Source organism: Nansenia antarctica (genome assembly GCF_963989245.1).
Source record: "Nansenia antarctica genome assembly, chromosome: 5".
Taxonomy (NCBI): Eukaryota; Metazoa; Chordata; class Actinopteri; order Argentiniformes; family Microstomatidae; genus Nansenia; species Nansenia antarctica.
This window is the reverse complement of record NC_137690.1, coordinates 4,941,062-4,958,037: the sequence shown is the minus strand read 5'-3', so window position 1 is coordinate 4,958,037 and position 16,976 is coordinate 4,941,062. Positions and strand designations below refer to the sequence as shown.

Below are 16,976 nucleotides of genomic sequence, written 5' to 3'. Positions count from 1 at the left end.
AGGATTGGAGGAATTGGAGGAAAGCCAGAATTGGAAAAGCAAGGACAACATTAACGTCTTAAACAAAATCTTTGAAAACAAAAGACCTATCACTCAAGAACAAACAAAAAATCTTAAACTCAAATGTTGAATCCACTCTACTTTACGGATTTGAGACCTGGAAGACCACCAACATACTCAACAAACTACAAACATCAATTAACTGCTGCCTCTCCGACGCCTCCTGGGAATCTCCTGGACCAACACCATCTCAAACACAAACCTGTGGGAACTGCACCAAACAAGAAACAATAGAAATCCAAATCAGGAGGAGAAAATGGAACTGGATAGGCCACACACACACACACACACACTCAGGAGACAAAACAAATCAATCACAACGCAGCAGGCTCTAACATGGAACCCCACTAGGCCAGAGGAAGAGAGGAAGACTTGGCACCACCTGGAGAAGAACCACAGCACAGGGGATGAAGGAGGAAGCGCTGTCATGGCAACAACCGGATCAGAGAGCACCAGACCGGAGAGGATGGAGGGGTTTCATCGATGGCCTGTGTTCCCTAGGGAATTTAAAGGCCTAATTAAGTAAGGATGAAGACGGCTTTCATTTTGGATGGAGGGATAAAGAGAGAGGAGTCTTCACATTGCTTATAATATAATAGGGAACCCCACTACTAATGTGCACTTGAGTAAGGCACTTAGCCCTATATTTCTCCAGGGAGACTGTCCCTGTAATATCTAATTGTAAATCGCTTTGGAGAAAAAGCGTCTGCTAAATGGTGAAAACATGATGACGTGTCTGGACTGGTTTGTTAGCTCTTGCACATACTGTACCAGAAACTGTATGTAAATGATGTTTGTGTTTGATGTTATTACGATGGGATTAGATAAAAGCGTCTGCTAAATGGTTAAACATTTTACAAAAATAAATAAAATAAAAATGTAAATAATTATATAATATGCTTGTGTTTACAGCTACTATACATCGTGCTGGAAAGCATTAAAATAACAACATAGCCTTGGTTAGACATAAATCAAATCAACATTTTTTACAACTGTATTGTATGTAAGTCGCTTTGGATGAAGATGTCTGCTAAATGCCAAAAATGTAAATGTAATGTAAATGGTACAATTACAATACAATTAAAGGCTTTGAGATGTTCTATGGGCTATTGCTACTCTTTGGTAACAATATGAATGTGAGTCATCCTGCTTTATCAACTAACCTACACTTACTACCACGCCATCAACTGTCTGTTAATAATATTAATGTCGGCCTTCATCGGACCTACTAGATTGTAAACATAAGTGCAATATTGTAATACAACTGTGAACATTCTAAACCTGCTAACTGCGACACTTTAATGAATGTGCAACAAATATTATGTGCAATATGACAACCCTTGTGTACATAAGGTTCAGATATAGGAAAAAGTTTGGATATGTATAGCATAGCATAGAGTACAGCACAGTATTTTATTGTATAGTATAGTAGTATAGTATAGTAGATAGTGTACATAGCCTTTATTTATGTCAACCAGCTCTTTTCTCTTTTTTGTTTTATCCTTGGCTCTCTTGTTTTCAGTCTTTTTTCCAAGCACCAGGGGAGCCCCGGCTCCTACATTTCGTTGTATGGTACCTGTACTGTATTAATGACAATAAAGACCATTCATTCATTCATTCATTCATTCATAACGGTTCGTTAATCTACCAGATGTATGTATCGAAGGCTATGGTGAGAAGAGACTGAATGTTCCACCCAGATTGAACCACTAGGTGGCGCAAGAGTTTAACTGATATGGATGAACAGCAGCGAGTGAAAGTGAACCCAATCGGCGACTTACTCACTGTCATGCAAAACCTAGATAAACGACACCAATCGAAGAGTAAACATTGAATTTGTGGTCACAACCACCTGTTTACCAATCCAATCATCACTCATTTATTTTCTAATATATCTTCTTCCCCTATCCTATATCTCTCTCATGTATTTGAATTAATTCCACTCCACTCTGCTGATGTCCACAGCCTGTTGCCTACCCCCTCTGACCTCTGAATGTTGGCTGCTAGTGAATAGATCCTTATGCAGCCTGTAAGTCTACACGTGCACAGAGACCTGAGGCCTTGTTCTCTGGGTGCATTTACAGGAACACTAGCCTACTACGTCTTCCCACTACATCACCAGTCAGTCGGGCGTAAGGAACAAGTGACACTCTGTGTGGATATCCTATATGTCTCTCAGGGAGGAAGCTCCCCTCATCCATAAAGGTTTCACCCTGACAGAAGGACTTCACTGTAGCCTGCACGCTAGACTGACATGAAGACTATGTGTTACTTTTGGTATGATCCTGTGAAGATGTTACAGCCGGGAAGTAGTCCATTGGCATTGAAATATATGTATATAGCTATATACACACACACACACTGAACACTTTATTAGGAACACCTTGAGCCTACACCTTCTCATTCATTCATGTGGTGTAATGGTGTGGGCTGGGAATGTTTTCTTGGCACACTTTGGGCCTGTTATACCAACCAAGCAATCATCGCTTGAATGCTATTTGAGCATTGTTGCTAACCATTTGCATCCCTTAATGGCCACAAGGCTACCCATCTTCTAATGGGTACTTCCAGCTTAGTAATGCACCATGTCACAAAGCAAAGGTCGTCCCAAATTGGTTTCATGAACATGACAATGAGTTCAGTGTTCTTCTGTGGCCTTCCCCAGTCGCCGGATCTGAATTCAATACCTGAATTCTAAAGCTTTTTGGAAACAGGATATTCACAGCTTAAAAGTGCACCTGCAAAAATCTGCAGGAATTGCGTGATGCAATCATGTCATCATGGACCAGAATCTCAAAGGAATATTTCCAACATCTTTTTGGAATAAATTCCATGAATACTGTTTTGAGAGCAGTAGTATTATAGTCGTCCTTATAAAGTGTTTGGTGAGTGTGCAATTAGTAAATCACATTGATGATGCCTCTGCCTCATTAAATTCTCACAACAGCTTTTAGAATTGCCTTTGAATGCATGCATGTGTGAAACACGCAATAGGTAATACAACATAACAAATAAAAGCTATAAGTCTGAATGAATAGCTTGAATGTCAACAATGACCTGTTCATCTGATACTGTACATTGCTTCCCCTTCTGCGACCAACAAGGCTTGTAATGCTTATAAAACATTGCAGTCATCCTGTATATGTGATGTTCTCATTGGTATCATGGTCCATGGACATGATAAACTGATGGAGTTCAGTTGGTTTTACAAAGCAAAGGCAACTTGAAAACAACCTGCAGATATGTAGCATTGTGTTTATATTTGGATACTATTTCTAACCTGTCTTGGTATCATGGACATGATAAACTGATGGGAGTTCAGTTGGTTTTACAAAGCAATAACCTGAAAACAAACAACCTGCAAATATGTAGCATTGTGTTTATATTTGGATGCTATTTCTAACCTGTCTCTCTCTCCCTATATCACAACCCAATTAAAGCTTCGTTTTGTTTTGGTTGAGTCACCCTTTAAAAAACCTTGCCGCTGCTCGGCCTATTCTCTATTCAATTCCCGAGACCCGCCACAGAATGGGGGTGAGGGTCAGGGGATCTTTTGTAAGTTGCATGGCCCAAAGTAATAGAGTCCTGAAAAGAAAAGGAGAGGTTTGGGTTGGCAACAGCTGCACTGTGGTGCATTTGGGCACAGCGGAGCGGTCCAAGTGGTTGATCAGTGGAGTAGATCATCAAATTAAGAAATCGTTCTAATTTAAATGCATGTTATAGAAAAATGTATTGCTATAATTCACATTTGAGGTTAATATATTTGAGTTAACAGTATAGTATTATGTTGTAATTCCCATAAAGATGTTGCATAATTGAACTGAAGTTGGAGGTCCACCCTTTTTCGTAATGGTACGGTCCAACTAAAGTTCGCCCCAAATTGTATAAAGAGAAAGCAATGCACTAAAATGACTTAGAAAGTAGCTTAACACTGCTGGGATAACACTACCCACCTCCTACATACACAGCCATGGAGCAAACTGAAGTAGTCAAGCCAGAAACTCTGGATGATCTGATCAAAGTTCTGCATAAAATCTTTGAAAGTGACAATGTTAATGTGGAGGAGGTTCAAAATATAATGGAAGCTTATGACAGCAACCCGCAGGAATGGATGAAATTCGCAAAATTCGACCAGTTCAGGTAAAACTGATGTATTGTGTAATTATGTGCATTACAAAGGAGAAATTATGAACATTATAGTATCATCTTCATGCATATAGTATTATCATTCACTTATTTTGTTGTTTTCTATTTTCATTAATGATATTATTTTGTAGACTATTATTGTTATTTGTGTATTGTATTTCAGCATTATTATCATCATTATATCTTTAATAATTTAGTTGTTGAAAATGATGGCATGCTGCTGGAATTTTAAAATCGAAAATCCTTTAAACTAAAATCGTGCAATGCATGAATGAACTGCAAACATTGGGAACATTGGGTTGAAGTGCAAAAAAAACTTTTTTTAAAGAACTTTAATTCGTTTAATTCATTCGGGTGCATGTTTGTCAAGTTAAGGCCGGTGCAAACACGACCAGTCAGCACGAGAGATGCTAAATTTAGAATCCCTCAAGTAGGCTACTGTCCTTGAAATAGTTATAGCAAAGATTCAATGACGTTAGTCATGTACTATAGGCCTACATTTGGCTTTGTTGATTTGTGTTAATACGGGTCTCTTATTAATCTGTGATGAACACGTGTAAATCTATACGACTTGCACACATTCTATCTCGTTTTTAACTGCCCTAGGCTAAAACACTTTCCGATATCTAAACGCTTGCGTGCAGGTTAAATATTATTCATCATCAAATGATATACATCTATTTGCGTCCAGTCTCCACCCAACTCCCTATAAAGTTGTACTTTCCGAGACGATTTTACAACAACAAGGCCATTCATTGTGCTTTCCAACGAGAGAGAGAGAGAGAGAGAGAGAGAAAAAAAAACAAAAAAAACAGCCCTCTCCACAGTTTTTCCCCTTTGCAACCTTAAAACTGTCTGGATTATTGTGGCTGAACGGGCGTGAATGAGGGTGGGAACCTGCGCACCAATCAGCGTCCAGAGACAGAACCTGCGCACCAATCAGCGTCCAGAGACAGAACCTGCGCACCAATCAGCGTCCAGAGACAGACCCACACCCGCAGTGTGCGAATTAAATCACGGTGTGCGGGGGAGCCCAGGGATTAAAGAAAAAAAAAATCTCTCCTAACGGAAAAAAAAAAATCAGGCCAAATCGGGGCCAGTGGCTTTCCGTGGGCAAAGCGCGCGTGCGATTTTCCGTTCTACGTTCTAATGCTTTGACTTTTCTTTAGGAAAATGTGAACACATTTCCGCGTTGTCGAAAATCAATGACACATCGCTAGTCAACTAACACGGCTTGTTTTGTGAGCCTGCTAAACAATGTACAGTAGTGTTCTAGTTAACTAGGTAACAATGTACAGTAGTGTTCTAGTTAACTAGGTAACAATGTAAAGTGTTGTAGTTAACTAGGTAACAATGTACAGTAGTGTTCTAGTTAACTAGGTAACAATGTAAAGTAGTGTTCTAGTTGGTAACAATGTAAAGTAGTGTTCTAGTTAACTAGGTAACAATGTAAAGTAGTGTTCTAGTTAACTAGGTAACAATGTAAAGTAGTGTTCTAGTTAACTAGGTAACAATGTAAAGTAGTGTTCTAGTTAACTAGGTAACAATGTAAAGTAGTGTTCTAGTTAACTAGGTAGCAGTCCAATCCATTTGGCTGCTGTATTTTGGCTTGACTAGCGAGTTTGTGTTGTGATTCTCACCCTAGTTTCACCCTTTTCCATAGTTTTGAATAATACATGTGTGGACTGACGATGTAGCGCAGCCTAACTTATTCTAATAATTATTTAACATAGTTTTATTCTGATAATGATTCCCCCCTCCTCCCAGACTTACAAGGTCACATTATTATTGGATTGGTTGTTTGGTGCCGGGTGAAGTTAGCTAAACATTTAACCTGCTAGCTAGCAAGAGAAACATAATGTCACTCTCCAAAGGTCTAAAGAGGAAAGTTGACGGTGAAAACAGGGCATTTAAACAGGAATGGACAGCGAACTATGCATTCATCCTACCTGGTTTCATCAATGCAAAGCCGTTGTGAGAGACTCACATTTTCCGTGCTCACAATGAATGTTCCCTTCCACCTATACATGCGAGTTGTCCTTTTCATCAATGAATGCGATAAAGACGGACTAGAGGAATCGATTGGTGCATAAAAACCTTGAGAACTGCCGGATTAAAGTGACGTCCATAATAATAATAAATAATAATAATACATTAGACTTATAGCGCTTTTCTAGACACTCAAAGACGTCCATATCACCAGATAGCCAACAAATAGTGACCGATGGGAGATGCCAGTTTTCTCATTAAGTGAGATTTAATAGCCTAATATTATTTTTTCTATTTTTAATGAATGGCTCATTGTAATTATTATCCCTAGTAATGTAGCGTGTTTGCTCTGTCATTAAATGTTTTTCAGGAGCATATAGGCTAAGCGGATTCAGCTTCTTTTTTTTTTTTGCGCCGATTTAGTTGTCAATGTTTTTCATAAAATTAAACTGCATTTGCTTTGTTACTGTTCACATGTGTGGTGCAGTCACATTCACATAGCCTATAAGTAAACATTAGGTTTGAATTATTTACTGAGCTGGCGTTACTTTTTTCAAACCACACACCGCATGTCGGCTATTTCAGCACCACGCATTGTCCACCTACTTATAACTATGAGGGGTTCAGCGTCAGTGCACCCCGCTGCAAGTTACTGTCGCATAGTTGTAGCCAATAAAGGCCTATATGTAGGCTATATAGGCTATTATATATCATTTATATACCTAATACCAACATCAAAATAGATTGTATGCCTCTACAAATCATATTACACCAGGTAAAATCCGTCACAACTTGGAATAAATCCATCGCAATTTGGAATATTTTAGAGCTCCCCCAAAATTTCACAAACCATGTTTCCAGGGGAGCTCATGTCACCACTAGGGGAGCTATAGCTCCCCGAGCTCCCCCTTATTTCGCACCCTGCACACCCGTCCGTTTGGCGCGGTTGTCCGAGCGCGCCGTGGGGACAGCAGCTGCTGCCGGGAAAAACACCCAGTCATGACGAGGGCTGCGTTCGTACAATTCGCTCTGGAATCTGGATCAACACTCATTGGAATGCCCTTTTGTCCAATCCAATGACTTGGTCCCTTCATGACGTTGAACCCAGTGTGGGTGCCCATATAATAGGCATGCCTGCAAATCGAGATAGAAATTTGGAATTTGGAACGTGGAACGTCTCTCCACCATATCTCGGTTCATAGATTGTCTTATCATGAAGATTGAGGTAGATTAGAGCAAGTCCTGCGTTTTATACAGCACTATTACAGAGGGTATCAAAGAATGAGGGGGTCTCTGTGAATGAACCCCACTATTGTGAAGAGGGCAGGCGGTGTAAGCCATCTGGTAATCCTCCCCCTGTTCCCAGGTGTTTGTCCTGCCTCCTGCCTCAGTTTGTGAATCACACAGGTGATAGGATTACACCGAACAGTACCATAGAAAAATAAGCTTAACTATAAAGCAGTTCTGAGTATTGATTTGTGTGCCTTGTATTGGGTTAGCTGCAGAAATGTGCCTTTGGGGTCCATCCCCCTGATATTCAATATGCCCAAAAATCACAAGCAGTTAAGTAGGAAAAGCCCAACCATTGTTCTCACACACATACCAATGATGTTTTTGTGTTTTTGCGCTTTTGTGTTTCAGGTACACACGGAATCTGGTGGACGAGGGGAACGGGAAGTTTAACCTGATGATCCTGTGCTGGGGAGAGGGTCACGGCAGGTAAGACCTTTATTGTGAAGGACAACGATGGTTTAAGCTACGGTACTTGATCTGACAATATGAAGACCCTATTGGTGTTGGACCACTTTGACCAGTGTGTTTTTTTTGTTGACTGTTGAATAAAAATGGCTATATGGTGAAATATTCCTAGCATTTAGAATGACTGATTACAGTTAGTACATTCAACAGTCTGTCAATATGGGGTAGCCTATATACCACACACATGACAATCACTCAAACTTCAGATTAATGAATTAATAATAATAATAATAATAATAATAATAATAATAGTGTATTAATTGTCAGACTCAAACAGAATCAGCACCAGAGGATGCTATTGTAAGGTCTTATATGAGTGTTATGTGGCTGCTGACCTTTGATGAAACCTAAATGAGGAAATGTCATTGAAGAGTCAACGGAGATAACAGAGTCCAATGTTCTTGTAATTCAGAACATTACATAAGTAAGGCCTTTATTCAGATTTTTTATTATTTTATCGTTTTTTGATAGCCATATAAAATACACTATAAAACAACCATGTCTAGACAATAGGTCACTTTAAATTACACTAGAGAAAGAGAAAGAGATAGATTTCGGAATATATATATATCCTTTTTTTTATAGTAGAGAAACTGTACAGTGGGGTCATGGGGATGAGGAGGACTTTGTCTTGTATGTAGAACTAACAAACCAGTACAGACCCATATATGTACCATATATACCCCTATGTGTCTGTCAGTAGATAAGTACTCTTATAATCCTATAGTAATAACATCAAACACAAACGTCATTGACATCCAGGTTCTAGTACGGTATGTACAACACTAACAAACCAGTCCAGACACATAACGTGTTCACCGTTTAGCAGAACGCTTTTATCCAAATAGGCTAGGACTTACAATTAGAGATTACAGGGACAGTCTCCCTGGAGTAATTTAGGGCTAAGTGCCTTACTCAAGGGCACAATAGTAGTGGTGTTCCCCAGGTGGGATTTGAACTCTTGACCTTCTGGGCTGCAGTGGTTCAACATTTTTAATCTGGATCAGAATGATCCTGATTCTTTTTTGCTACCCAGGATCAGATCTATCTGGCTGATTTTGAGTCGTAGAGGGGGAAATCAGCCAGCTCGATCTGATTCTGGATAACAAAAAAGAACCTAGAATTCTGATCCAGATTAAAAGTTTTGAACAACTGGGCCCTGACCACCAGTCCAACTCACTATCCACTAGGCCACTAATGTAAGACACCATACTGTACTGTATGTTTGAATGCTACTGAGCCCCTTTAATGATAGCACTGTTCCGGCACATTCTCAGACCATGTGTGTGTGTGTGTGTGTGTGTGTGTGTGTGTGTGTGTGTGTACATGTGTGTGTGTGTGTGTGTGTGTGTGTGTGTGTGTGTGTGTGTACATGTGTGTGTGTGTGTGTGTGTGTGTGTGTGTGTGTGTGTGTTTGCCCTCTTGCAGTAGTATCCACGACCACACAGACTCCCACTGCTTCATGAAGCTGCTCCAGGGCCAGCTGAAGGAGACGCTGTTCGAGTGGCCCGACCGCAAGACCGGCGGCATGACCCAGAAGTCCCAGAGAATCCTGCAGGAGAACCAGGTGGCCTACATCAACGGTGAGCACACACACACACACACACACACACACACACACACACTCACACACACACACACATTGTATCCTGTCTTATTTGTCACTTATGTCCTGCACCGAAAAAAGTAAATCTAAGTAAGATGAAATATCTTAAATCAAGGCGGTATATGCTTGTTTTTTTTGTCTGACTGCACTCGTAAGATATCTTTCACTTGTTTTAAGAAAATCTTGGCAAGTGAAATTTTCCTGATAATTGTGCTTATTTTATGTAATATTCCCCCATTTTATTGCTTTTTTGACTTATTGTCTGGAAATCGTCTGGCTACCGCTAACTGTATCCTGTCTTATTTGTCGCTTTTGTCCTGGACTATTGTCACTTTTTTTATCTTGATTTATGCCTATTGACTTATTGTCGAGTGCTGCAATGTCAGGAACCGAAGCTTTTACTCTCTTACACTTGTGTAATGTGACGTAACAATAAAACTTGAATCTTGAACTTTGAGGATGACTCAAGACTGCCCAGTGGCTCTCTAGTGCATCATGGTGTGCTGGTGTGGTGTGTGTGTGTGTGTGTCTAGACCATCTGTGGTGGAGTTATGGTGTGATTCATACACCCAAGGGGAGGCTGATGGAGGTAGAAATCCTAACCACAGCCACAACCCTAACCCAATAACTCACCTTAACCACAGCCAAACCCAACCACAACCCTAACCCAATAACAGACCACAACCCTAACCTAATAACTCACCACAACCCTAACCCTATGTGTGTGTGTGTGTGTGTTCTAGACTCCCTGGGCCTGCACCGAGTAGAGAACGGCAGCCACACAGAGTGCGCGGCCAGTTTGCACCTCTACAGCCCGCCCTTCCAGTGCTGCCAGACCTTCGACCAGAGGACGGGACACAAGAACACCGTGAAGATGACCTTCTGGAGCAAGTTCGGAGAGAGGACCCCTTTTGTAAGCATTCTTTTTTATTAGATTAGATTAGATTCAACCTTTTTATCGCTGTCATCGCTCCTCCGCTTCTCTCTCTCTCACTCTCTCTCTCTCTCTCACCCATCCTTCCTCTCAGTCTCTACTGTCTCTATCCCAATAAAGCAGAAATGCCCTAAAAACATAGTGTTTAGACATCACAGTAGCTGTTTTTTTTATTCTGAGTGGGGCAGTCCCACTCGTATTTTTTCTTTTTATTGCAATAGAGACAGTAGAGATTGACAGGAAGGATGGGTGAGAGAGAGAAGGGATAACATGCATATGATATGTATGTTTTGCTCTAGGCAGAGAGCCATAGTCAGCACCTGTGGAGCAATTAGGGGTTAAGGGCACACCGGCAGTGGTAGGCACCTTAGATAGGAGGCCAGCAACCCTCCAGTCTCTAGTTCACGTGCAGCTCCCTCCTGAGGCGGGGGTCGAACCAGCGAGCCGGCCTCTCTAACCTCTGGGATGCCACCGCCCCCCTTTTTATGAAGCTCAGCTCATCCTGTTGTTGCTGTCTTATCGTGGCGTCGTTATCTTAGCATCACACAGCGGATTAGGCCTATCTCTGCTGTTGTTGCTGTGAGCAATGCTACCAGAAGCGTAACACGTTTTAAACCCTCCAGAAGGGCTCGTCTACAGTGGTCATCTACTGTAACATATTTACATTGTAGTGTACCAAGTCCATAGAGTCCACATTTTACATAAATGGAAAGTTACTGTTGGTTAAGTAAACTTAGTCAGGTGACAGTGAGGCAATTGGTGAAGATATCAACGAAAGCCATAAATAAATGTATATGGCTAGTTCACATGTTGCGCCGTCGAAAGTCCACAGAGCACGACAGATAGATATCGGGGTCATCCTGGATCTTCCAGACTCTCCGTTAGCGATGGGGAATGATTCCACGAATGACTCAGGGATAATTCTGGACAAATTGTTCTTTCAAATGGCCGTCTGACTGGCTTATCTATAAAGACAAACACAACTTGTTTTGAACGTTGTAAAAAACCCTGTGTTGCAGGGAGCTGTCGTTAGCTAACGTTGTTGTGGTAAAGGTTATTTATCTAGATCGGATGGTGTTGGACGTTAATGGTTAGTGTTGATCTCTGATAGGATACGGTGTCTTTATCTAAACCACAAGACTATGTGAAGACAGTGTCCTCATATGGGTACAATAATATGGGTAAGACCACGCTAAGAAGAGACAGACGGTACTGTTAGTAGCAAATAGTTTTGTTTTTAAATCGGTATCAACCCTTTTCTCTAGCATTGTAACTACTAATACCACTAGTTCTTATTGAAGGGTCCTCTTACGATGACTGGAATGTACGGTCGGTTCACTTACTGCAGAACGCGTTCACTTACAAAATGTACTAATTGTAAGTCGCTTTGGATAAAAGCGTCACAAGCGTAAATGACAAAAATGTAAATGTAAAAAAGAAAACACAGCGGGGTGCTTAGTGGCGTCGACCATGTAACCGCAGTGTTCCCAGTTCGATTCCGGTCGCGGACATGTCCTGCATGTTATCCCTTCTCTCTCTCTCTCTCTCACCCATCCATCCTGTCAATCTCTACTGTCTCTATCGCAATAAAAAAGAAAAATATGAGTGCGACTGCCCTACTAATAAAACATTACTTATATAGTTATATAATAATTATAGTAATAATAATATATAATAAAGTTATAGCTTTTAGGGCATTTCTGCTGTTTTGGGATAGAGACAGTAGAGACTGACAGGAAGGATGGGTGAGAGAGAGAGAGAGAGAGAGATAGTGAGAGAGAGAGAGAGAGAGAGGGGATCCTGTGATGACGTGGCATGTGCCTAGTGAGCTACAGGCGCCTCCACACTTGCTACCGCCCAGGCGCCTCCACACTTTCTTTCTTAATCACACATCCCTCATCCCTCCCTTCCAACCAGCTTTTACTTTCTCATCCAGTTTATCATTCTGTTTACGGCTGTTTAGAGCAGGATGTTCTCCTCTGCATTTAATTGTTTCCATCGTCTTTAAACAGCAGCTCAGTCAGCACCACCCCCCCCTGTAATTTTAAGACTTTTTTAACTCCGCACCGCTAAGCTTTTTTTTTAAGCTAAAACTTTTTAGAGTTTCCATCTCGTCGTTAGGCAGAGAATTCCAGGAACCTTTCTTACCGCTGCCTGCCAGATGTTGTATTGGGAAACTGTGTTCCACAGGGTAATGGCTTAATCTATTAGGCATGTGAGAGAGGCCTGTTTCCAGGGGAGGCCGGTGGAGGTAGAACTCGGAGGACGGGCTGCCTTGTAAAACACATGGAACGGAATGAGGAATGGTATCCCAAAAATTATACCAAAACCGGTATGACAAATGCTATCAAACATGTGTGTCTGATACCGTTCCTCATTCCACATCACATCATTACAATGCAAGCCCGTCCTCCGATTTCTCTACCTGGGGCTGCAGTTTAGTTCTGCAATCTAGTTGAAGAGGCATCCCGCCAGTTCTACGAGGGTTCTGCCAACAGAACGCTTATCTAACATCCTAGATATTGCCAACGTTTACCTTGACATAACCAGTGTGTCTGGACATCGCTATTACACAACACCTCAGCCTAAGAGATAAGATTAGACAGCGTGTGCACACAGTGATCCCCCACCTGCCTACCTCACTGGTCACCAGTTCCCCCTCCCCGCGGTTCGTTGTATCAGTTATTGTAAAAAAAAAAAATTTGTTTTAAGTTTTACATTTGCATTTCTGCTTTATTGGGATAGAGACAGTAGAGATTGACAGGAAGGATGGGTGAGAGAGAGGGAGGGGCCGGAAATCAAACCAGGGACCTTGTGATTATGTGGTATGCGTACCACGCCACTAAACACCCTGTGTTTGCTGTTTTTCGACTAGTATTGTTGTTTGTTTGTTTTTGACTAGTGTAGTCATTCTGGCTGAGGCCTGGCTGGGACAGGATCAGAGGATCAGAGGAGGCCTTTTCATTTGACCTGTATTCACCCAGGGTGTAGTCTCATTGAGATTACTATCTCTTTTACAAGAGAGACCTGGATGCCAATAGATAGATGGATAGATAGATAGGTACTTTATTGATCCCTAAGTGGAAATTCAGGTGTTACATAAAATGTTTGCTATTTAGTAGACGCCTTATTCCAAAGCGACTTACAATCAATACATTTGACTAAGTAAGTGAATCATCTATCCACCAGTCACAACAGGAAAAAGTAATCTATGCTCAGGCCTGGGGCCTTAGGCAGTCGTCGTACTAGAAGAAGGAAGATATTATAATATATATATTATTTAGTTGTATGACCCAGGAGAAACAGTACAGGGGGGTAGTAGAGTAATGTTACAGCAGCCCAGACCACAAAAAAACAACAACAACAAAATAAAGTGACAGTGCAATACACCTATGAAACACTGCTTTGTTCTCTCTCCAGACTCCTCTTCTGCTCCTCCTGTGTTGTTGTTGTTGTTGTTGCTGTTGTTGTTGTTGTTGTTGTTGTTGTTGTTGTTGTTGTGATGCTCCGTGCTCCCTGTCTCTAACTCCCTGCCCATTGGTCCTTCTCCAACAGGAAACCACAGTCTCGCAAGAAAACAACTGAGGAGATCCAGGAGAAGAAGAAGATGTTGCATTTGGAATGACAATGTTGTTCAAAACTTTCAGTCCAAATGAAACTGCCAGGAAGCCGAAAAAACGCGGACCCCAACAAACTAAAGCAACAAACCCATTTATATCGGAGCGGGACAGTTCAAAAGGACATCATGTCAGTAATTAGAAAGGCTTTATCGCTGCCCAGTGTGAGCTTGGCAAATAGTGATGAGCGCAGGATGAATGCATGAATAGGTTCGGCCAATGGGTTGAATCTGCTCTTTGTTTGCTGGGCCTGAGGAGACCCGTTCCCCAATAACAGCATTCCTCTGTGTCTATGACCTGTGTGAGAGCACGTGTTCCTACAGTTACGCATGGCAGGCGCTTGGGTTGGGGTGGATAATGTACAGGATGTAAATGGATGGAAAAAATAAGGTTGTCTCTCCAATCATATAAAAGTGATGATCTCTTTAACTAGCAGCCTGTGATGATCAAACAGTTGTACACTCAAAGGAGCACTTTTTATTGCGGTATTATTATACATTTATTATTATTATGCGAAATTGTCTTTAGAAAAAAAAACAAAAAAGAAAACCCTGTCAAAAGTAGTGATGTAACATGACATTTATGTTGTACAGTCAAAATTAGAATAGCGAGTTGTAGCATTCGGCAAAAAAAAGGTAAAGCTTTATAGATGTGTACTATTTTTAAAATGCGATGCCTGTAATTTATTTGCAGAGTATTCTGTTTTTTCTGAGATGAGAAGAAGAAGGGGTGTTAATTGGCATTAACTCTTTCAGTGTCACTCCTCCTGAATGTCTTTAAAGGTGAATATTTAGCAGAACTGTGGAAGGGAGTCTGGACTTCATAGGGCAGGCTGTTGTATCATAATAAAGATAATGTTCATTAGAACAAGGCTCTCACATTCTCTCAGGATTTTTGCCTGTTGTTGTTTTAATTGTAGCTGTATTTATATAGTATATAGTTTGCAACGTAGTGCCACAATAGCATTGTCAGTTATGATGCATGAACCAGTATATATACCACATTGTGAAAGACAAGCCTTGCTTTGGCTGTTGACTATTAAACATTACCTACTATGTTCTGAGACATCGTGTGCCTGTTTTTTCTTTTTATGCGTCTGTTGTCTCTCAAGCAACAAACTAAAAGTTGTGGCAATTTCCTTCCTATAAAACCTGTTTTTTTTGTGAAACATTTCCATTTCCAATTAAACATTTGCACAGTTTATCTCAATTACACACCCATTGAACTTTGGTGAAATAATAAGCACATCAAATTCCAATGTTAAATATTTAGATAGCACACACATACCCCCCCCCACACACACACACCCCCACACACACACACGTAGTAAAGTATAAAAATCAATGTAGTTGTTTACCTATGCCCCGAAGCTTTGAGCAGAGCAAACAGGCGACAGTACGTCACATTGCTTGTTTTGTTGCGTACGTGCGTACAGTACTTCAGTTCATTGACCATCTATTATTACGCCATAAAATAGCTATCTAAGCACCATAATCATCTACTAATACTCGATTCATAGCCGTGTGTAATGATAAAGAATCCAACCTTGGAACAGGTCTGCTGTTCCAGCGGCTGGAACAATGTCTTTTATGACTTAACAATAGTCTCTCACTCTCAGGCAGGCAGACTCTCTCTATAACTGGGGAGAGAGGTGGGATTCTGGGTTGAGGAGATTATGACTTGGATGGAACTGTAGAGGAAGGCTTTCCAGTCTGGTGCCAATGAACACGGAGCCCATCAAGGGCCGACCAGCAACAGCGGAACAAAAACAAGTTGTGAAACAGTTCACAGAGTTCACTAATGGCTTCGGCCAGAGATGGTTTCAGCCTGAGATGTTCTATCCTGGTCTTGTAATTGGTATGGGAGGGGAGGGGAGGGGAGGGGGGTGTGAGTGAAAGAAACCTGACCTCGTAATACAGTATATATCTCGATTTCATAACCGTGATTTCTGTGGTATATTGGCTGACCCGGCCCATGACCACCAGAGTAAAGAGAACGAGAAAAAGTAGAAAAAAAAGAGGAGAGGAGAGGAGGAGAGTGATTTCCCCACGGTGCCAGAGTACTGTGGTTTTAGCCGGGGACACTAATACAGCTCACAGCCGAGGGTCAGGGCGAATGCCAACATTTCCCAAAGTCACGTTGCTCTTTCAATTACTCCTAGTCCAGTGGAGCGACTGTGCTATCAAGCACATGTTGGTCAGGATTTCGCACCGTGAGATAGGAAGGAGTTAGCTAACGTGTGGGACTTGGCTATGAGCAGGAGTTAGCTAACATGTAGGACTTGGCTATGAGCAGGAGTTAGCTAACATGTAGGACTTGATTATGAGCTGGAGCTAGCTAACATGTAGGAAATGGTAAATGGACTGATTTATATAGCGTTTTACAATGGCCTCTCATTCACCCATTCACATACACATTCACACACACATTCACACACCAAGGGCGGCAAGCTATCATGCAAGGCCCCGGGCCGCTCATTGGGAGCAATTTGGGGTTCAGCGTCTTGCCCAAGGACACCTCGACATGTGGCCAACCGGGATCCGAACCGCCGATCTGCCGACCTTGCGATCATTAGACGCCGGCTCTACCTCCTGCACCACAGCCGCCCCTTGGACTTGGCTATGAGCAGGAGTTGGCTATCTTGTAGGACTTGGCTATGAGCAGGAGTTAGCTATCTTGTAGGACTTGGCTATGAGCAGGAGTTAGCTAACATGTAGGACTTGGCTAAGGCCGTGTGTCTTATCTCCAGGCTATGACGAACATACAGTCAGTCATCCGATACACCCCCTTTGATGAAGGCACGTAATCGAGACAGAGGTTTTTGTCACACTGACAAAAAAGTGTTCTGCTGCTGCATTCTCGTGGA

General features: G+C 41.6%; 1 protein-coding gene across 1 annotated transcript; it reads left to right on the top strand.

Moving 5' to 3' along the window:
• The first annotated feature begins 3,990 nt into the window (after window positions 1-3,990).
• Window positions 3,991-15,175, top strand: cdo1 (cysteine dioxygenase, type I). The gene is made up of 5 exons (XM_080530813.1): window positions 3,991-4,200; window positions 7,837-7,914; window positions 9,382-9,536; window positions 10,303-10,472; window positions 14,049-15,175. Exons 1-5 carry the CDS (start codon window positions 4,031-4,033, stop codon window positions 14,076-14,078), a joined length of 603 nt encoding a protein of 200 aa, XP_080386939.1. The 5' UTR covers window positions 3,991-4,030; the 3' UTR covers window positions 14,079-15,175.
• Window positions 15,176-16,976: the final 1,801 nt, after the last annotated feature.

Coding starts and splice junctions, on each gene's coding strand:
- cdo1 (XM_080530813.1), top strand. CDS start 4,031: ATGGAGCAAACTGAAGTAGTCAAGCCAGAAACTCTGGATGATCTGATC. Junction 4,201..7,836: donor GCAAAATTCGACCAGTTCAG/GTAAAACTGATG, acceptor TTTGTGTTTCAG/GTACACACGGAATCTGGTGG. Junction 7,915..9,381: donor TGGGGAGAGGGTCACGGCAG/GTAAGACCTTTA, acceptor GCCCTCTTGCAG/TAGTATCCACGACCACACAG.